Source organism: Strix uralensis, chromosome 8 (assembly GCF_047716275.1).
Source record: "Strix uralensis isolate ZFMK-TIS-50842 chromosome 8, bStrUra1, whole genome shotgun sequence".
Taxonomy (NCBI): domain Eukaryota; kingdom Metazoa; phylum Chordata; class Aves; order Strigiformes; family Strigidae; genus Strix; species Strix uralensis.
The window spans coordinates 3,537,268-3,557,720 of NC_133979.1; the positions used below are offsets into that span (position 1 = coordinate 3,537,268).

General features: G+C 44.2%; 1 protein-coding gene across 9 annotated transcripts in view; it reads left to right on the forward strand.

Moving 5' to 3' along the window:
* The window catches only part of DOCK7 (dedicator of cytokinesis 7), a 106,925-nt gene that overhangs the window by 83,858 nt on the left and 2,614 nt on the right, over positions 1-20,453 (forward strand). For 4 of the 9 annotated variants that reach the window (XM_074875855.1, XM_074875859.1, XM_074875857.1 and 1 more), the window contains 14 exons: positions 1,810-1,906; positions 2,809-2,943; positions 3,633-3,785; positions 4,942-5,100; positions 5,365-5,465; positions 6,412-6,604; positions 7,173-7,316; positions 8,286-8,417; positions 9,422-9,436; positions 15,104-15,229; positions 16,625-16,714; positions 17,452-17,688; positions 18,649-18,792; positions 19,672-19,778. In XM_074875855.1, the coding sequence (XP_074731956.1) occupies positions 1,810-1,906; positions 2,809-2,943; positions 3,633-3,785; positions 4,942-5,100; positions 5,365-5,465; positions 6,412-6,604; positions 7,173-7,316; positions 8,286-8,417; positions 9,422-9,436; positions 15,104-15,229; positions 16,625-16,714; positions 17,452-17,688; positions 18,649-18,792; positions 19,672-19,778 (1,833 nt within the window). Of the gene's footprint in view, positions 1-1,809; positions 1,907-2,808; positions 2,944-3,632; positions 3,786-4,941; positions 5,101-5,364; positions 5,466-6,411; positions 6,605-7,172; positions 7,317-8,285; positions 8,418-9,421; positions 9,437-15,094; positions 15,230-16,624; positions 16,715-17,451; positions 17,689-18,648; positions 18,793-19,671; positions 19,779-20,453 lie in introns of all 9 variants that reach the window. The other 5 variants (XM_074875856.1, XM_074875858.1, XM_074875861.1 and 2 more) reach the window with 2 other exon arrangements.

Genomic DNA, 20,453 nt, shown 5'->3' on the forward strand with positions numbered 1-20,453 from the left:
TGATTGGAATGAACTCTTTTTGCTTATTACACTCGTTTCCTTTAAAATTCCCTCTCTTGGCGTGGTTTAGTCCAGAGGGCTCAGGAGTTGTGTTTGAGCTTTGCTGTGCACGTTTTCTGTTTCCACAAATTGCCACCTGCAGTCTCCATCCTCCCAGCGAAAGAATTATTCCTAATCCTAGGAAAGCAATCTCAGCCCAAGTGAAGCTCTGAAGAAACTGAGGAATGGCGTCCTCAGAGCCCAGATGGAGATCAGGCCAAATTTTACCCTTGAAGACACCGACACTTTCTGGAATAGAAAATACATCTTCACAGCTTCTAATTGCTTTGTCCAACACAAGAATGTAATCTCTTGTTATGTCAAGTACTGGCTTTTTGTCCAAGACTCCAGTCCTGTTGAGGCATTGGGAAAGCCAACCAGGGTGTTTCAACCTGCTAATGAAGTGATGTAAATATTAATTCCACCATGGCACAACTTCAGAGCTGTGGACAGAGTTACACCAGACTAAAATTTGGCCTGAAGAACTTATCAGTTCTCTGCCAGCACTAAATCTGAGCCCTCTTCTTCCCAGAAGGACCTCACGTACATGTTAAACAGCTGTGGAATACCTTGATGGTCAACGGGTGGTATCTCACCCCACAAAATAATCTGCTTAGATAACTCTACAAACCTGATTTTTAACCTGTACTTGCTCACTGTGACCTGGGTCCATCACACTCCACTCCTGTGGTGCTGCAAGCGTGTCCTGCTTGTGTAGGTAGAGTCTGACCCTTTGAAACCTAATAAGCAAGACTTTTCACACCAAGAATTGTGCACAGGTAATTGCAGGTGGTATTATTTTATACAGATGATATTATTTTATAGAGGGCCAGGCCTCAAGCCTTCATATTCTGGAACCTGAAGAGTAGATAATGAGTGTATGACCTAGCTCCCAGAGGAAGCAGAGTGTGGCAGGGGAGGATTGCTGCAATACAGGTCCAAGAGCCGAGTCAGCTGCTGTCCCCTTTGTTGTGTATTTTGCTTGGTTTTTGTCAGTTCCCATGGGTCACACTCCTGCTGTGATTTGGCCTGGCATGAGTCTGTCGGAGACAGCACCTGTGGTAGGGCAGGCCACAGTTAGGCTCTTTAAATATACTACTGGTTCTTTGCCAAATGCAGCTCGTGCCACTGAAATTAGGTGGTTGCTGCGGAATTCCTGGGGCTACCGGTGTGAGTGGGTGTATGAACTTTGTAAGATTTTTTCCAGGAAAGCGAGTGCCTGGCATACAACTGCAAAATTTTGTCATTTTTCTTGGAGAGGAAGATATTCTTCAAGAACTGTAATGTAATGTAGCTTAAACAGACAAAGATTGCACCCTGACAGTATGCACTCTGTGCTACAACCAGTCTAGCTGCTGGGATCAACAGTGCCGATATACTAGCTCGTGTAGCACCACCTTGTGTCCATAGCCTATAACATAAAACCATATGTTCTGTTCTTGGTTGTGCTGTTGCATGCCTAACAATGCTACTAAACCAGTTTTGAGTTGGACTTTGATTCTAAACGGTTGTCATGTTCCTGGGAGAGTAACAGATGTGTCAGAGAGTAGTGTCATCTCTCCTAGCATGATGAACGTAAATCCTGTGTAAGTTTGTATTTGTAAAAAACCAAGTCTTTCTTCCTGTCCTCTTAATGGATGCATTGAAATATCCTTGTAGTGTTGTCCAGTAATACACAAATTGTAACTGGGAGTTTCCTGCTAATGAGAAAATAGGTAGGTCTACTTCTTAAACAAAAAGTAATTTTATTCCTTTCTTTTCTCTGATTAGATCAAGGGCAGAGATAGAACATGAGGCTCTTATCGATGGAAATCTTGCAACAGAAGCCAATCTGATTATTTTGGATACGCTAGAGATAGTTGTACAGGTAAGGGTGATAAAAAAATAGAGATGTAATAGCATTATACTCACCTGGCCACGCAGCAGTTTGTTAAACAAAATCTTCCTGCTGCTCTGAACTGCCTGAATGCTGTCAGAACTGTTCAACTCCCCTGCTGCAGCGGGAAGGGTGGTAATGCCACTCCTAATTCTCAGCCTGTAACAATCTGATTTTACATTGCGATAGCTTCCTTCAGTCTTTTTGAAAGACTGTTCCCTTTTTGTAGCATAAGAAGCAGTTGTTCAGAAACTCAGTAATGAACTGTGAAAATTTCCAAGTCCTGCCCTAATCTAACCAGTTCCTCTAGTTCCTGTCCAAATCAGCCTGAAGTTGTTAGGTTCCAGGTCGGTCTCCTGGATCTGTACTTACTTTGCACAGTGCAGGAAAGCTTCCAGGCGCCGTGGTCTGTGTGCACAGCCCAGCTATTTCCTCAGTCCCCGCAGGTGAGCGAGAACACGTGGCAGTTTTGTCTCCTGCTTTTTTTTTGTCTCTACAAACAAAGCCTGGGCACGGGCTGGAAGCAGGCAGTAGCGGGCTGATCAGATCCACCTCTGAGCTGCAGAGAGACCCAGGAATCCCAGGGCTCCCAGAAATCCCACCTGAATAATCCACCCAGAGTCCAGACTTTCCTTCTAGTAGAACAAGGTCCCCAGGGGTCAGAGCCTCATCGGGTAGAAAGCATCATCATTCCACTGGCTTTAGCACATGGGGCAGGTTTTCGTTACCTGGGGATTGATTCAGTAATGTGACTTTTGCAGGCTCAGCTAAGTGGGTAATTTCTCCATGCCAAAGGGCTTTTCAGCAGAGTTGATATCTCTCTTACACACACACAAACACACACAGGAGGTTAATTTTTGCTCATGCAACTCTTGGTTTACTTTTGACTGCAGACTGTTTCTGTGACGGAGTCCAAAGAGAGTATCCTCGGTGGGGTGCTGAAAGTGCTTCTGCACAGCATGGCCTGCAACCAAAGTGCACTTTATCTCCAACACTGCTTCGCCACACAGAGGGCTTTGGTTTCAAAGGTGAATTCTCTGCGGATGCTATAATAGATCCTGAGCAGCACTGGTGGAGGCTGGGACTGTTTTCTTCCTTTGCATTGGGGTCACTTCACCAAGCGTTTATTAATTTGTGTGGTATTGATTTTCGGGAAGTGTGGTCTGGGGGTTGATACAGCCTGACTGGTTTTCATGATCAGTACCTGTATTTATGCACTTTGAGTCTGACGGCTGCACGCAAAGGTACAGATCACACAGCCCGAGTGTGGTGTGGGTTCCTGCTGGCCAGTGGTAAGTGGGCAGAGGCACTTAGCCCCTAGGGTAAGCACGGGTAGAATTGAAGCTGTATGAATTTCGCTTAAAATGGATTTGTTTTAATGGGCCCATAATTTAAACAATTTCCCAGTTTCTTTAGGTGTACTGGAAAAACCTCAGATTTTAAGCCTGAGTTTTTGGAACTGATATAAATTGGTCTAAGGGTGTAGATATAGGAGCAAGTTGTGGGGTAGGTAAAATGAGTTGCCTTCCAGTGCTGCCAGTGAGTCTGCTTTGCCTTACTGTAAAAGTGATTCAAATTAGCATCATTCCCCTCAAAACAGAGGCGATTGGACTTCCTCTAATGCCAGTGTATTGCTGTGGGTTGCCCTGACCTTTTTGTCTGAGTGCTTATTCGTCTCTGTCCAAGCACTAAATTTTCTCATGTGCTGTTTTTGCAGTTCCCTGAGCTGCTGTTTGAAGAGGAGACTGAGCAGTGTGCAGATCTGTGCCTGAGGCTCCTGAGACACTGTAGCAGCAGTATCAGCACGATACGATCGCATGCGAGTGCTTCTCTTTACCTTCTGATGAGGCAAAACTTTGAGATTGGGAACGTGAGTGTCCTGGTGCACTTCAGTAGGTTCTTACTTGTAAACTGGCTGGGGACTGCTGGATGGGGCTCTTTGTGTTCCTGTGGGAGAAAGGCTGTGCTTACTGTTGAAACAAGCGTGACATGCAAAGGGAAGAGAGTCACGCAGCTGTGACACGACTTTGCCTAGCTCTTGGTTTTGTGCTACCTCACACAGCTGGTCAGTGCGTAGCTGGAGTGTCCGGTTTCCAGTGTCAGAGTCTGAGCTGTATGCCCAGAATCTCTTTGCAGGCAAGCTGCTTCTTGTGTTGGTTTATCGAGAGATGCAGAGCCCTGCCTGGAACATCCACTGCAAGAGTTTCCAAACCTGTCAGTTTAGAAGGTTTGCATCCTATTCAGATTGGACAGTTTGCACTTAAGGGGCTGTTTGTTGTAAGTTGGCCTTACTTTCACACACCTCTAGATGAGAGCAGAAACAGCCACACAGCCCTTTCTGTGGCACAGCTAGTACGTGTGTCCTTTCTGAAAGGGCTGTGTTAGTGGAGGTGAGTTAGCAATGCTGGGATTTTGTTTTCATTCAGATCTTGCCTCTAATTACATCTTAGCTTGACTCACCCGTGTGCACTTTAAATTATCAAGAAAATTCCCAGCCTTAACTTTCCCAGTTGGTATTTTGCAGGCATACACGTAGCTATGTGTTACAAGGTGCTTCTCCAGACACCTTGGTTTACACTGCTTCGGTTACAGTCCTGCACGGGGAGGAGCAGAACTGGAGGGACCCACTGGTTCTGGGCCCAGGGACTCTTAGTGGAGGGATAGCAGCGAGTTAACAGTGACTCCAGTTTTTAGGCTAGACCAAACCAAAAGCAGCTGTCTGGAATGAAGGCTGTATCATGAGAATGAGTTGAGCATCATCCTTAGGAGAGAAAACTAAAACTTTTGCAGGAGAACCTTTACCTGGAACTCAGTAATGCTGTCGTCAGATTATGAAGTTCAGCAGCACCAGAGGTTTATTGTAATCACTGCTCTGAGACAGCCCTTTTTCACAAAACTAAAGAGTTTTCTTTTTTGTATCAGGTATCTGTCAGGAGGAGGGTACCATGACTATAGCACTGATGATGCAGCAGACCATTGTAGCATCTCCAGCTTGTTGAAATACCATAACAATATCTGTGTTGCAGAACTTTGCCAGAGTGAAAATGCAGGTGACCATGTCTCTCTCATCTTTGGTGGGGACATCCCAGAACTTCAATGAAGAATTTTTGCGACGTTCCCTGAAGACTATTTTGACATATGCTGAAGAAGATCTGGAACTTAGGGAAACAACATTTCCTGATCAGGTAGAAAATACCACAAGAGAAGTAATGTGTAGTTCATTAACAGACTGTGCTTAAACCTCCATCTAGAGTTGGCATTTGCATGCATTCCCTGAAGGAGGTACTCTTGGGTTTTTTTAATCATCTAAGTACATAAACCCGAGATCCTTGATTAATTGTGACAATAAGGTGCAAACACACAAAGGTTCAGAGTGACTGTGGTTCTAACATAGCAGTGTGTAGCTCGATTCCCATTGCCAGTTCATTACAGCAGTATATTTTTTACAGGTCCAGGATCTAGTGTTCAACCTCCATATGATCCTCTCTGACACAGTTAAAATGAAGGAGCACCAGGAAGATCCAGAAATGCTGATTGACCTGATGTACAGGTAGAGTTTATACCCGTTGCACTGTAGGGACAGTAGATGTCAGTGCTCCACGCTGTGTTTGAACAAAGCTTAGTAGCTATGGCACTTCCTGTATTTAGAGCGTGAGCTATTGCGAACTTTGATTACTTGTTTTTTATTAGCAGTTGCTTTACTTGGAACTTAATCCTGTTTTAAACTGCTTGCCGTGATTCATATTTCACCTGAAAACAACACAACTACTTGCTGTTTGATTTTGGACTCAGATGTTGCACATTTGAGCCCTTACAGAGCTTGTTTTTGGAGCAGTTCTGGGTCTCAGTGCTCATGGACCAATATGTACCTGTCTGTTATGTTTGAAAGTGGTGTTGATAGGTTTTGTTTGACATTTATGTAGCTTATCTTGGATAAAAGGAGTTTCCATTCCCCAGCAGTCTCTGACAATGTCATCCTTCACCTGACTAAAGACAACTCTCCCTGCTTGCATCAGGGAAGACTTAAGGTTCTTCCGGGACCTGCTTGCACAAAAGGCTTTTTGGTGGTGGTACACATGATGGTCTCCATATACAAAAGATATTCCAGAGCCGTGTTAAGATCCCAGCTACCAAATTGCATGGTGTTGTCTGCACAAATGGTCCTGAAGGCTTCTTAGAAGGCGACAGAGATTTAGTCATAAGCAACCAGTCAGGCGTGCCCTGGTTGTCCCACACCTCTGGCTTACTACCAGTCCCCAGGTGACTTGGGAGCTTTGGTGAACAGCTTCAAGAGTCACCCATAAAAGCATTCTGCCATCAGGGGAGAGCTGCAGTTTCTTGCCTGCTACTAATTGGCTCAGAAATCTATACACTGATTTAGGGTAACTGTCCATCTATTTTATCTCATGTGTTTCTAGATAGCCTAGCACTGAGGGTGGTTGTTATTTAAGCAGAAGTAACTAAATACTAATCACGGAGGTTTTCTCTTCAATTAGGATTGCAAAGGGCTATCAGAATTCCCCTGACCTGCGCCTGACGTGGCTGCAGAACATGGCTGGAAAGCACTCCGAGAGGAGCAATCATGCTGAATCAGCCCAGTGCCTGGTCCACTCTGCAGCCTTGGTGGCTGAATATCTAAGCATGCTGGAAGACCGAAAATACCTCCCTGTAGGGTGTGTTACATTTCAGGTGGGGATTATCCTCCGTAATGTATTTTTGGGTTTTGTCATCTCCTGCTGAGATAGAGTATCTCCATGGGCTGGGTGTTACTGTGCCTACATACTCATACTGCACTTACTCCATTTGTTTTGGGCAGAATGCATTACAGCAACTTCTGAAAAATTTTATTACGCTTGAAGACTTTCTGGGTTCCCCAAAGTCTTTACATCCATAGACTGAGTGAACCCAGTTCTTTTTATTTCTTCATTTAAGTCATGGGGTTTTAACCTCTTTGATCTAGCCAGTGTGTAGTGGGGCCAGTTGATGAAAGTGGTTCCTGTGACTAGTAGTGTTAAGCAGGGCAGAGCAAACAAGTACATGCTTAGCTTGGAATGTGTCAGTGGTCCAGGCCAGTTAGCTTAAGCATGTGCTGAAGTACTGTACTGGTTCAGAAGGAAATTAAATAAAATGCATGTGAAAGCTGCCTCTTTAAAAATTTTAGGATTTGATTGAAAATCAGCTGGCTTTCAAAGTCTTGAAAGTGTTGAATGTTGTTTAAATTGAGTAAAAATATTTTGTCTACATTATATCTCCTTAGAACATATCTTCCAATGTTTTGGAAGAGTCAGCAGTTTCTGATGATGTTGTATCACCAGATGAAGAAGGTATCTGTTCTGGAAAGTATTTTACAGAAGCTGGTCTGGTGGGATTGCTGGAACAGGCTGCAGCATCTTTCTCCATGGTAGAAGAGTTTAATTTATTTCCCTATCCTCTTCAGCAATCTTACACTGCTGGGCAATATGAAGGAAAATGTTTTCTTGATGAGACTATAATTCTATTGTAACCGTTTCATTTGCATGGACCATTTGGAGTTTTAGTTGCTCAAGACAGCCCAGTTTGCCCTCTGGAGTAAACTGTGCAAAGAACGGGATCTGGGACCAAGAGGCCTTTGTGTGTTTCCACGTCTTTCACTTCAATACTGCACATTTGGGAGTTCACAATAGTAAAGAAAGGCTGTAATGTTTTTCCTCCTCTTCAAAAAGAGTGGGCCGAGAGCTTTGCGTGAGCCGTGTTAATGAACTGGTGGTAGCATATCCATCAGAAACCAAGGAAAGCAAGTGAATTATTTCCCACAACACATTATGAAATATCATTTAAGTACAAGCAGCCGTAACTCCAGGGCAAAGACTCAGAAGCCCTGCTGTGGGCTGGCTAAGCCGTGCGGTGCAGCGTCTCTGCTGGCGATGGGCTGGATCCCCTCCTAAGGAGACCTCACAAAGCCCAGCTCATGGAGTGCCAAAAGTGGATGCAGAAGTCACTCGGGTTGAAGATGCACTAAATAGAATGAGCTGTACTGTACACTTAAGCTTCCCTATTTAATTCCCATGGATTTGGTTAGGATCCTATTTAGCTTGTTGTGCTCTTGTGCGTATATCCATCCAAAATATCCCAGTTTTGATTTTGTTGATCATCTTATTTACTAGTAGAAATGTGTAATGCAGTAGGCTCTTGATTTCAAGGGTAACTGAGGATGTTATTCCATTGGGTATATTTTAAGAATATGGGTATATTTTAAGAAAAGATGCTGATTTCATCACAGTGGTATCTAAGCCACCTTTTCATTTTGCAGCTTTATAATTTAAATGCTGGTAATATGTATTATTCGTGTTGTTGAATTGATGGAGCAATCTGATGGACCTTATTTTTGTAGGCTGGCATGTATGAAGCAGTTAATGAGGTTTACAAAGTCCTTATTCCTATTCATGAAGCGAATAGAGATGCCAAGAAGCTATCTACTATTCATGGTAAACTCCAAGAAGCATTCAGCAAGATTGTTCACCAGGTAATGATTTGAATTTTCAGCTGCAGTGTGAATTGTGAAGAAACTTCAAATGCTCAGTGCAAATAAAAACTACCTGTTAAGAAAAAAACATTTTAATCAGATTATGTGAGAATTGTCAAATGGTGATCCACACTGTAATTGCAAGGATCACTAACAGGATTTTTTCTTTCTGAACATTTAACGTGAGAAACATGAGAGAACATCTCATGCCAAGTTTCATTGTAACTTCAGAAATATCCAAGAGTTAAAAATTCCAGTCATCTGTCAGTTTATCCTTTCAGATGTTATTTTAAACTGTGTTTTGCATGCTGGGAAAACCCACTATTTAGCCTGGGAGGTAACATTTAGAAATGTTGGGGTTTTATTTGTCTGTTCATACGGTGGATAAATTATTGAAGGAACCTTTCTAAACTTAGATGGTGCAAAACCCACCAGCTTAGGTGCTGAGCATTTGATGAGAGACATCAGAAATTATCAACCCTCACAAAGCTCAACAGACCTCAGCTAAGCAGGAGGCGAGAGCACTTGGCAACTCTTACGAAGCACATTATCTCCTAGGGGAGGCCTGCTGGGTGCATGCCTTTCTGTCAGGGCAGGCAAGGACTCGGCAGCCCCTCCGACAGTACATGCCAGTGCTACTCCAAGCCCCTCACCTCAGTCAACTTCCTGGTCATGAGCTGCTGGGGACATTGTTTGTCTGTTGGTGTAGTTACCCTTATGCTGCCATCAGCTCCTCAGTAGATGTTGGTTAGTGCATTGATTTCATAGGATCCAGCTGAGGGTCTGGTGGTTTTCTCCATGTTCTGGCATTGCCAGATTTCTGAGGTTAAATGAGCTAATGGAGGACAATCACTGAGTGTCCTTCTGGGCCAGTTTTGGATGCATGGTGACTTATCATTGAGACCATTTCAGGTTTATGATACCTTACATTGATGGTCATGTTGTGGCCTTTGAAATTTTTTTTTGGTTTCTGTGACATGCGCTTTTTACTTTTTATTACACAGAGTACTGGCTGGGAGGTAGGTAACTCCATTTTAGTTAGTAAAGAACACTAATAGATTTTTCAGATGACTCACGCCAATGCTTGCCCACATGTGCTAGTTGTGGGTATTTCTGTTGCTGTCTGCTGTTAAAACAATTCATTAACCAAAGAAATACCAATAAACCGATTGTGGTTGTAGTAGGAAATTCTTCATAAGAAGCTGTAGGTAGTGCATGGATGCTGATGTGTTCCACTAATGAGGTTCTTTGGTGAATGAGCCACTGTATCATCACTAGTTTGTTTTTATAATTTGTTTATATTTCTTTTCATCAGCATTGACACAGAATATCATCCCCTCATACCATATTTTCACCCCACCCACAGGGGTCGATTTAAGCAATAATGCTCAGAGGTACTGAAACACAAAACTGGTTTACTGCCTGTGCAGACCATATCTCAGAGAATAGGCTGCTTCATTCTGTTCATTTAAGAACAATCAATTTGTTATGTAGCTGTTTATCTGGCAGTAAAATAGCTCAGTTGTGTTAACTGGAGTCAGTTTTGCTGCTTTCCCTTTTGTAGAGGCTGTTTGCTCACATTTCTATGACATGCACCAGGAGAACCACACATTTGGATTAAAAATAGACAAAGCAGTCGGCTTCATCTGCAGTCGCACACACCAGAGCGAGGTTGATAGCTCAGGCCCTAGTCCAGTCAACACAGTGGGTACATGAGCGTCGAGAAGTCTTAGAAGACATTTTAAATGTTTTGTGAATATGAAGTTACATTATTTACTTAGACTTCAGCTGTCCAGTCTATCTCTGCTTTTCTGTGAATCAGGCACCTCAGTATGGGCCATCTCACGCCAGGTTTCCACCACAGGAGAGCATTTAAACCCACACTTACTGAACTGGGGCCAAGACCAAAGTTCTTTTGCATTGTGTGACATAAATAATTGGGGCTGATGATGTCTGAATGTCAGTTTTAATTCTGGCCTAGCAAGAAATGAAATTCAGTAGCTTAAAAGTAAACCCTGACACTTAAGGGCTGGCCCTGTAAATCATTTACTTGTTCCTGTGAAAAGTCCCAGCAGATGAGGCAGCACAGCAATCCAGAGTACATGTTGTAGGAGTGTAAATGATACGTGTTCAGTAGCCAACAAACATGAAGGCCTGTGAGCATCTGTTTTGATCAGTCTGCCCCTAAATCGACCCCTGAAGAAAATCCTGTCATTGGTTATGATTCTAACATCACTCAGTCATTTTTTACTGCATGGTAAAAGACACCCATGGTTTCAGTTCTCGTCTGTCATCGTGCTCTTTCATTGCCACACTTTTTCTGATCTTTGTGCTTTGTAGCTTTCAGATTTGTTGCATGTTTTGCCCTTTTTCCTTATTTTAAATACTTTAATTGATGCTCGCCCTTTTTTATTTTAAAGTTTATTTGCTGCCAATTTGCTGCTTGTTTGTTTTTTGGAATTTCCCTAATTAAATACTTTCTGTTTTCTCCTCTATCGCCCTGGTTGCTGACCCTCCTCCCCACTCTTACTATTGTCTGTTGTGGTAAGTTCCTACTTGTGGAATTTTTTTTTTTTCCCCTTTCTCTTTCCCCTCCCACCCTTTTTGTTTTTTATTTTACACTGTGGAAACCCCAATTTCATTTTACCAAAGAGCTATGCCAACAGCAGGACCCCACCTCGTGTCACAAGGAAAATAGTATTGCCAACTACAAGCACTGAAGTATCCTGAGTCTGGCACCAATGCATTTCTGAGATCTGCTTAAACATACCAAGTGGTGGGTTTTTCTGCTTGTGTGTTTGTTCATTGAATAAATGTTAATTCTTTTTGTTTACTTTCCAGTTAGGAAAGTTATTAGGTAAAATCTTTTCATGCTGTGCCATGAGAATTCAAAAATGCTTTTTAAAGTATGCAGGGTGAGGTTGCCATTGAATAGCAGGACTCCAGGAGCTGGTACTTTCCAAAAATCAATATTGGAAGACTTGTAATAGTTGGCAACACTGCAAAGGACCTTGGGTTAAAATTGAGCAAGAAAATAACAGTGCTCGGTTTGGTAAAGACGGTTGGATTTTGCATTCTGCACAGTGTTTATGAAGGAGTTACTTTTATTCCTACATACTTCAGGCTGACTCTGCCTTCAGGCAGCTGCTGCTGTGTTGGTCTTGGTGAAGAAAGCAGATGATCACTCTTGCATCTGATTTTTTCAAATCTTGTTGGCAAAGCTTTTTGTGTGCGTGCAAGAGATAACTCTAAAACTTTATTCCCAGCAATTTTGAAAGGTATTTACCATGCATAATAACAAATCATGAACCTTCATAAATCATGGTGGCTGTTATCTGCTCTGCCAGTTCTGTAATGGCTACTCAGTGTTCACCTTCATTCTCTTCTCCTCCCAAAGCCCTATTATTTTTCATAAAATAATAGGAGATAAAATGCTTTTAATAATTTCTCCCTCATATCTGCATTTTTAGCTCTTTTCAGAAACAAGACCATGGAGTATTTTTAAGTTGTTTTGTTTGTGATTAGATGGACTTTGGTATTGGCTAAATTTCAAAGATCCTAGTACAGAGCCATCCCATATTCGTAATGCCAGGCGTGCAGCTGAGCTCTCCTCATCTCAGGGGACTGGCAGCTACTGAATATCTGTGTGAGGCATGGAATGGCCCATAGGTGTTTGCTCTCCCCCAGGAGTTTGCTTCCATCCCCTTGCTTCCAGGTACAGATCCCCCAACACGAGTCACATACATTTCATGGCTGATGGATCCAGGGCTTCATGGGGAGATGCTTCTGTTGCATTCGGGGCTAACCAGTGCTCCTCACTGCTGGCTCTTCTGTCTGGGATCCTTATGATAACTGAGTTTTAGCAGCTGAGGAAAAGCCAGTGCAGCTGGTCTTCATGATGAGAAAATGAGTACATAAGTTGGGAGTTGCCTTCACGCAAGGGCACTGAATCTCACCAGGCTTCCTTGCTGCTACCACCCCAGGGACTTCCCAATGCCCCATTACTCTTATTTTATGCACTTAGTAAATGCCACCAGAACTCCTTGTTAATTTATGCTGATCAACAAACAGCATTCTCTTCCTCACTCGTTGTTATTTTTACAACAACATAAATGAACACTGCCTGTAACAAATAGCTGTCTGGGCAGATGTCCACGTGGCAGATACTCACCTTGTAGGGACCAGGTTCTGCAAATGCTTCATATCCTGAAAGTCATTCACCAAGTAAGAGGAAAAAGGACATGAATTAGAAGAGCAGCAGTGGGTCCTGCCCTGTGACCACAGGATGGGGCGGGATGCCACCGACTTCCACGTGAAGCATGCCCAGGCCCTGTGTTAAGTTTGGGGAGCTGTTTCATGTGGCAGTTCCCTTTAGGCAGACGTGATGCTACCTTGGGAAGTGCTTTGAGAAAGGAGCCCTGGAATCACAGTGTTCTGCCTAATCACATTGAGATTGAATTCAAAAAATAGCACAGGAAACTGGAAATGCTGGGCATTGAGGGATTTTAGCGTGGGCAATATTGACCACAACTGTGGCTTTGAAAAGGTAGTGGTGAGTAAATTAAGGGTTCGGTAGGCTGCTCATTCCTGTATGTGTCCAGAGGGACGGGCACTGGAGAAGAACAGGGAGTCCAGGGAAATAACAACCAAATGTTGCCAGATGGTGCTTCCAATAAAACAGTAATAGCTTTGTAGCTGGGGGTTGCACCCTGGGAGGTGCTTCTGGGGATGGCTGTGGTGTGATGACGCCCTGTAATCTATGCTGGCAGGTGGAGCTGGATAAAAGCCCTGCTCTGGAGGGGGGATGCTCAGAGGGATGGGCTAGAGCAGGGGTCCCAGGAGCTGCCCGCGCCACATTAAGCATATGTGCAACTCTTGGTAGAACTGCTTGTTTTCTTAAATTGGAGCGTGTGTCTACGCTCCTACCAGATCAGAGCTGGTGCATTTGTATCTGTCGACGTCCCATAGTAAAACAAAGATGGGACCTGAGTGTATTAAGCAAGGTTGCTTCTGGCTCTGGTCACTTCAAGGCTTCACCTCTACTTCAGAGCTGGGCATTGGTGAGCTTTGCTCTCCTGAGGGCGCTTGAGGCGGGCAGCAGCCCTCACCCCAGAAAGGCAACACCGCGTCCTCCTGGCTGGGCCTCGGGCGAGAGGAGCTGAGCCATGCCTGGGCAGCTCCGGCATGACACCCCAGAGTTTTTTCCAGACCAGGAGAAAGAAGGCAGTGGCTTGCCATGACAGTGTTTTTCCCAGTCTCTGGTGTTTGCCTGAGGGGTTTTTTTTTAATTTTAGTCTGGCTTATTTATCCTCTTTGCCTTCCATAGATCATATTTACCATCACCACAAGAGATCAGTTTTGCCATAGCAAAATACTAAAAAAAAAAATCATACACAGCAGCCAGGACATCTGTAAGTGCTGTTTGAAACCAAACGCTAGCCCACATTCAGAAACATTGAGCATTATATACTACATCACACTTTCTCATGAGAGTAAAGGTGAACATTTTAGTTTCTTGCTGAAAGGTGTTTCTGGTTTGTGCATGCAGCGTGAGTTTTTTTTAACAAAATCAAAGGTGTGATTTATTTTTAAAGCGTTTTTCTTCTCCCTCTCTCTTAATCAGATTTTCTTCGTTACTTTTCCAGCAAAAATCTTTCTTGTTTCTCTACTTTCGTTGCATTTCTGGGCCAAATTCACCACTGGCTCAAATGGAAGCAGGTACATCATACAGTGGATTGCATCTGCTTTCACCAGGAGTGACTTTGGCCCTCTTTACTAGACATTAGTTACTAGAAGAGAATGTAACACCTTCCAGTTGACATGCTATTTAAAAAGCACTTGCGTGTGTGTGTGAGTGAACTGGACATTGACTTCGGCCCAATCCTGCAATTATTGGGGAATGGATGACGGGGGCTCTGGGGTGGGTGATTTTCAGGGGTGTCTGTGTGCGATATTGTCCCAACTGGATTTCCCTGAGCCTGTGCCTACAGGCTATGGACCAGGCTAAGGGGTGTCTGCACAGGATTTGGAGAGCCTGAAATAATTACTCAAACGAAGGGACTTGCCTTTGACTGTTCCTCAGAGACGTCTGACACCTCCAGACTCCTCCTGGGGTGGGAGAAGTCATTGCAGGGTTGGGCTAATGGTCGTAACTGATCCATATAATTTCATGTTAGTTTATAATTTCATTGCGGTGTTTGCTGCTAAATGCATTCATGCTGAGTTCCAGGTGTGTTTTTCTTTCCTTTCTTTCTTTCTTTCTTTCTTTCTTTCTTTCTTTCTTTCTTTCTTTCTTTCTTTCTTTCTTTCTTTCTTTCTTTCTTTCTTTCTTTCTTTCTTTCTTTCTTTCTTTCTTTCTTTCTTTCTTTCTTTCTTTCCTTCTTTCCTTCTTTCCTTCTTTCCTTCTTTCCTTCTTTCCTTCTTTCCTTCTTTCCTTCTTTCCTTCTTTCCTTCTTTCCTTCTTTCCTTCTTTCCTTCTTTCCTTCTTTCTTTCTTTCTTTCTTTCTTTCTTTCTTTCTTTCTTTCTTTCTTTCTTTCTTTCTTTCTTTCTTTCTTTCTTTCTTTCTTTCCTTGTTTTTTAATTTCTTTTTTATTTTGCATAAACTCCCTGCCTGCAGCCATGCTTGAGGGTGTGCATGTCTCCACACTGAAATAACCTCTTGTTTCTCCAAACCTAGGATGGAAAGAGGATGTTTGGCACCTACTTCCGGGTTGGTTTTTATGGAACTAAATTTGGAGACCTGGATGAGCAAGAGTTTGTTTACAAGGAACCCGCGATAACAAAGTTAGCTGAAATTTCCCATAGGCTCGAGGTGAGATGCTTGTGGCTGACCTCAAATTCTGTCTGTGAGTTGCAGTTTCACTGTTTTGCACCGGTTATTTAAGAGCTGCGCTGCCAAGTTACTGGAAGTGGTGGAAATGAAAATCATGGGGCAAAACCAGTTCTGTGCCTCTTGGAGACTGATGCAAGGCTGAGCTTAGAGAGACGGTCACTTGACAGAACAGTTTGCAGAGCCCCGTGCAGTGACCAAGAGCTGGGCCTGATGTCTCCTGCCCTCTTGCTGGTGCCACCTCTGCAGGAGGCAGGAGGAATGCAGGGAGAGGAGTCCCACAGGTTTTCCCTGATCTTGCAGCAAGAGCTGCAGACCTGCTGTGATGATTTGAGAATCATACTGTGTTTTGCATTTCTCTTCAGCCACCTGGTGTAAATGGGATGACCTGGGCTTGAAAAAAGGCTGAGGTGCCTTTTGGGATCTGACTTTCAGAAAGTATTGCATTTTGCTGTCATTTTGTTGCCTTCACATCATGTTCCTCTACTCGTAGAGATTGGGCCCTCTAAGGTGGCTGAACTTCAGAGCCCCTGAGGTGGGACATCACAGGTCTGAAGTTTATTTCATCCATGAACAAGCAAAGGCAACTCTGATTAATCTAACTGGGGCTTGGGTGCAGCTCCAGGTACCACCCAGTGATAATCTGTACTGTGTAATGGTTAGTCTGGCCTGGTTTTGTGCCAACTAACCTGTATCTAAACAACATCCTAGCACAGTCCAGGGGACATCATGGGTCAGAGACTGTTGCCAGTAAGCACTGTGCACAGAGGGGCCATCCCCAGTGGGAGAGGAAGAGTGTTTAGCAGCATAGCTCTGGGCTGTGCCACGCTACTTGTTCATAGGGCCAGAGGGCAGAGCTGGCCCTGTTTTATTTGCTGGAATAGATCTGATGTCACATTGTTGCTCACAACAATTCAGCTGCTGTCACGTTGCGCTGAAAGCAGCAGCGTTGTCTGAGGTTTAAGCGCATGAAACTGAGTTCAGAATCTGGTCATTCACCCAGCCCAGCAAAGCCGTGCTCTGATGCGGCACCTGATTTCCAGGCAGATCCTGTATTGACCCCAGTTTTCAATTGAGCTCACAGACACACAGCGAGCTCAAATGGCTTGTTCAGAACCACGCAGCGTGTGTGCGCGCGGTTGGAAGGCTCCCGAGTTCTCCTGCCTTCCAGGGTGTTAGGCTTGTTTTTTCCTGTTGCCCCTGGAATGCAACTGATTTAATTCTCCTAGGTTCAGCAGATCACATTCAGCCCCGGCACAGCTACTGTTGAAGGCATGTGGAGCTTCACCTCCCCTGAATATGCCTTTGTCTTTCCAACCCCCATCTCTCATGGCTGCATTTGATGTTTTCTTTCAATGCATTTGCTCTTGATTGTAGGGATTTTACGGAGAACGGTTTGGTGAAGATGTGCTTGAAGTGATTAAGGACTCAAACCCTGTGGACAAATGTAAACTAGATTCTAACAAGGTAAGAACACCAGTAGAAGTTTAGAAGTAGAACAGGTCCTGAATGTGTGCAAATGTAGTGGGACAAATCCTGCCCTGAATTTCGCCAAGTAGGCAGTGAAATCCACATATGGAGCCTCTTGTGACTGCTTGGAAGGAGAGTTGGGGAAAATCATCCCAGCAAAGGAATAGAGAATTAGCCATTTTGTTCCCTGCCCCAGGCCCTGCCCTGGTAATGGGTGGTGGGAAGGGAGGAGGCAAAAGGACAGCAGAGGCCCAGGCTGCACTTGCCTTTCTCTGTAGTGTCCACTGAGTGCAAGGAGGGAAGGGAGTTTGCCATTCACTGGCCTCTGGCTTTTTTGCAGCTGCAGCGCTTTGTCATTCTTGTGCCATGTCCTTTAAGCATAGCAGAAATAACAGGAGCATGCTGAGGAAACAGGATTGTGGCTTAGGGCAGGGTGTTACCTGCAAGAAAAGGAAGGAATCACTTCATGTGAAGAGCGTGAGGGTAGAGGGGTAATGAGCTATATTTTATCCAGTCCAGAAACTGCTGAGCAGCTACCAGCACCCCCAGTCCCTGTCCGTGTGAGTGTGATTTTTCTGAGTAAAGGCAAAAAACAGACCTAGTTCTTCCAGAGGTGGATTCAAGAGGCAGGAGAGCAAGCTGGGTTATTGCACTGCTGAAAAGCAGGGCGCGGGAGTCAGCTCCTCTCCTCTGGCCCCGTACCTCACTGTGCACACCTGGGTTCTTTCCTGCAGGCCTACATTCAGATAACCTATGTGGAGCCGTACTTTGACACGTATGAGATGAAGGACAGGATAACTTACTTCGACAAAAACTACAACTTGAGGCGTTTTATGTACTGCACACCCTTCACGCTGGACGGCCGAGCTCACGGGGAGCTGCACGAGCAGTTCAAGCGCAAAACCATCCTGACGACGTCCCACGCTTTCCCTTACATTAAAACCAGGATAAACGTCATTCACAAAGAGGAGGTGAGGCCTGTGCTGTCAGGGGCTTCCTGTGTTTGAAGGGAAATATTATACAAGGCTAAGGAAAGTGGGTGTTGCTGAAACTCACATGTAATGTCCTATTGTATGTTTAGTTTAATACCACGGTGGTGTCCCTGCACACCGTCACATTAATACAGATGCACCCTCCTGGCCATCACTAGTCTCGTTTTCTCCTCACTGTTAAAAATGCAGAAATTCAGCAGAGAGCAAGAGCAGACAGTGCCATCATGAGCTGCTCTGGCTGTTCACTGCAGGGACTGGTCACGAGGCTCCTTCCTTTTCCTAGTTTTTATTGAACTTTCCCCTGCTCCTATTCAACTTAAACTAAAACCAGACCACTTCAGGAACACAGTTACGTCCTGCCACCTTTTTCACCAGCATATCCAGGTCACAGCAGCTGGTATATGGGGGGACCCTTGGTGAGCTTTGTAGTAATACAGGTTGCTCCCTTCCATCCTGCTTGAGCAGCGTGTCCTTTGCTCTGTGTTGCAGCTCACTTGCATGGCCTCAACAGCCCTCGGCCAGTGGGGTCCTGAGGCTTTATAGAGAGATTTATCCCATAGCTAAGTTAATTTTTAAAGGGTAGTTAGGAACTGATGTGGTGGGACGCAATGAAAAGCGCGTAAGCGCCACTGTAGCGCTGTAACCCCGGGCAGTTGGTTGCAGTGACCACAAAGGGGCACGAGTCTGCCCGCTCAGTAGCAATCTTGGAAAGCTCCTGAGTACCCAGGAACATTTAAAAATCAAATTTTTTCGTGATGTTCCTAAACCAAGACTGAGACGATGCATTTCTGAAGTGCTTCTGTCCAGACTGTCAGTCCTGTTGGTGTCCTCCACCATTTCAGTGTGCCACTCCAAGGTGACCTTGGTGTTTCTGGAAGTCTGTGTCTGGTTGGCAGCCCCAGCCATAACGAGCATCCTCTATTCTGGCTCCTTGCTTAGATCATTTTGACGCCCATTGAAGTTGCCATAGAGGACATGCAGAAGAAAACACAGGAATTAGCTTTTGCAACCCACCAAGACCCTGCAGACCCAAAGATGCTGCAGATGGTGCTGCAAGGATCAGTAGGTACCACAGTAAATCAGGTGAGGATCGCTGTCTGAGTTGGAGACACTGGGGTAGTACATATCACTCAGTGCAGTGGATGCTCAGTGTTGGGCCTGATTTCTAAATTAACTTGGATTTTTTGCCCCATTCAGTCTATGGGGTGTGTTTAAGGTCACTGGTAGGTCTAGACCAGCTGCTCTCAGTGACTTTGCCATTTGAGTAAGAGTCCTGAAAATGTGGTTAGATCTGGAAACTGGCTGAGAAGAGACAGCCCTCCCTCAGTTACCTGCTCCTTCCTGGCATTCACAGTTTCTGTCTGCTTCTCCTTCTCCCTTATGAAAAAAAAACCAAAAAAAGTTTTATTACTTTCCCTTTGGTTAGCCAGGCTCTGGTGGGTGGAGGTAGGATTGTGTCCTGTTGTGGTTTTTGTACAAAATGGAAAGCAAAACTAGTGAATGGAGAAAAACTGAGGAAAAACTGAGGGAGTATGAGTAAAGCTCTGCTAATGCACAAGCTGGAAAAAAATCAGGTTGAATTTCAAGTTCTGGGTTGAGTTTGCAGTGCTGGCAAACACTTCCTTGGTTCCATCTGCATTGTTTAAACTTTGTCTTAGTTGTGAGTTGGGCAAACTTTGTCAAGAGTCCTTATAAGAGAAAACAAATGTAGAATCTGTGCATTTTCTCACACTGTTTTCCAAAAGCAGAGTTTTATTTAAAGCAAAGAAAGGCCTAAAAGAGATTCAGTTGTCATGATGTTTGGTGATTTATGCCAGATTTACCAGCTGCAATTCTTCAAGATGCATTCTGTAAGGAAATATTGCATTTCATGACATGTTTCTGTGTGCAAGAAGTTTCTCCAGTGATTAGATATAACAAGACAGTTTCAAGAAACTTAATTTTTCTCTTCTGCTCCTAAAGGGACCGTTAGAAGTCGCACAAGTTTTCTTGTCTGAAATACCCAATGATCCAAAGCTCTTCAGGCATCATAACAAACTCCGGCTCTGTTTCAAAGACTTCACGAAAAGGTATGGAGTATTGTCTTCAAACTGCCTGCCAGATGCAGTTATTACTACCACATCAGACAGGAACACGACAGTAACTCAGAGGGTATCTGGAGAGAGGAGGATTCATGTTGTAACTCCAGCTGCCCAGTGGCTTCCCCTGTTTCTCTGGTGCTGCTGGTCCGTGACTTAAGGGACTGAAGTCATTTGGCTTTGCTGCTTATCAGGAATTAGTGACCACAGCTCAGTTGTGAACACGTGTTCCTGTTTCAGAAAACACGATGAGCCACGCTGGCACAAATGAACTCACAGCTTGGCAGGGTCAGGACAAACTGCTGAATTGGCCAAGAGATTTAATTTCCTTCTGAAGTTAATTTCTCCAAACGGAGTGGAAGCATGCTGGCAGAATTCTCTCAAGAAATCTGCTGGCTGCCCTACTTTCCTCTTGAGTAATGCAAACTGCAGTCTCAGTCCAGCATCTTTTGCAAGCACCAAGGAATTAAAAAAAAAAAAAAAAAAAAAATTCCAAGCAAATAGATCCAGTGGCAGTGTAGTTTTCCCATATGTAATAAATGGCATTGGTGATATAGTTCTTTTCATACCCTTTGTTTAAATTACATCTTTGCAAGTAGAAGAGTTTCCTATGAACATCTCCATCTGCTATTTATTAATCTTTCCTGAGGAGAGCAGATCTATCCA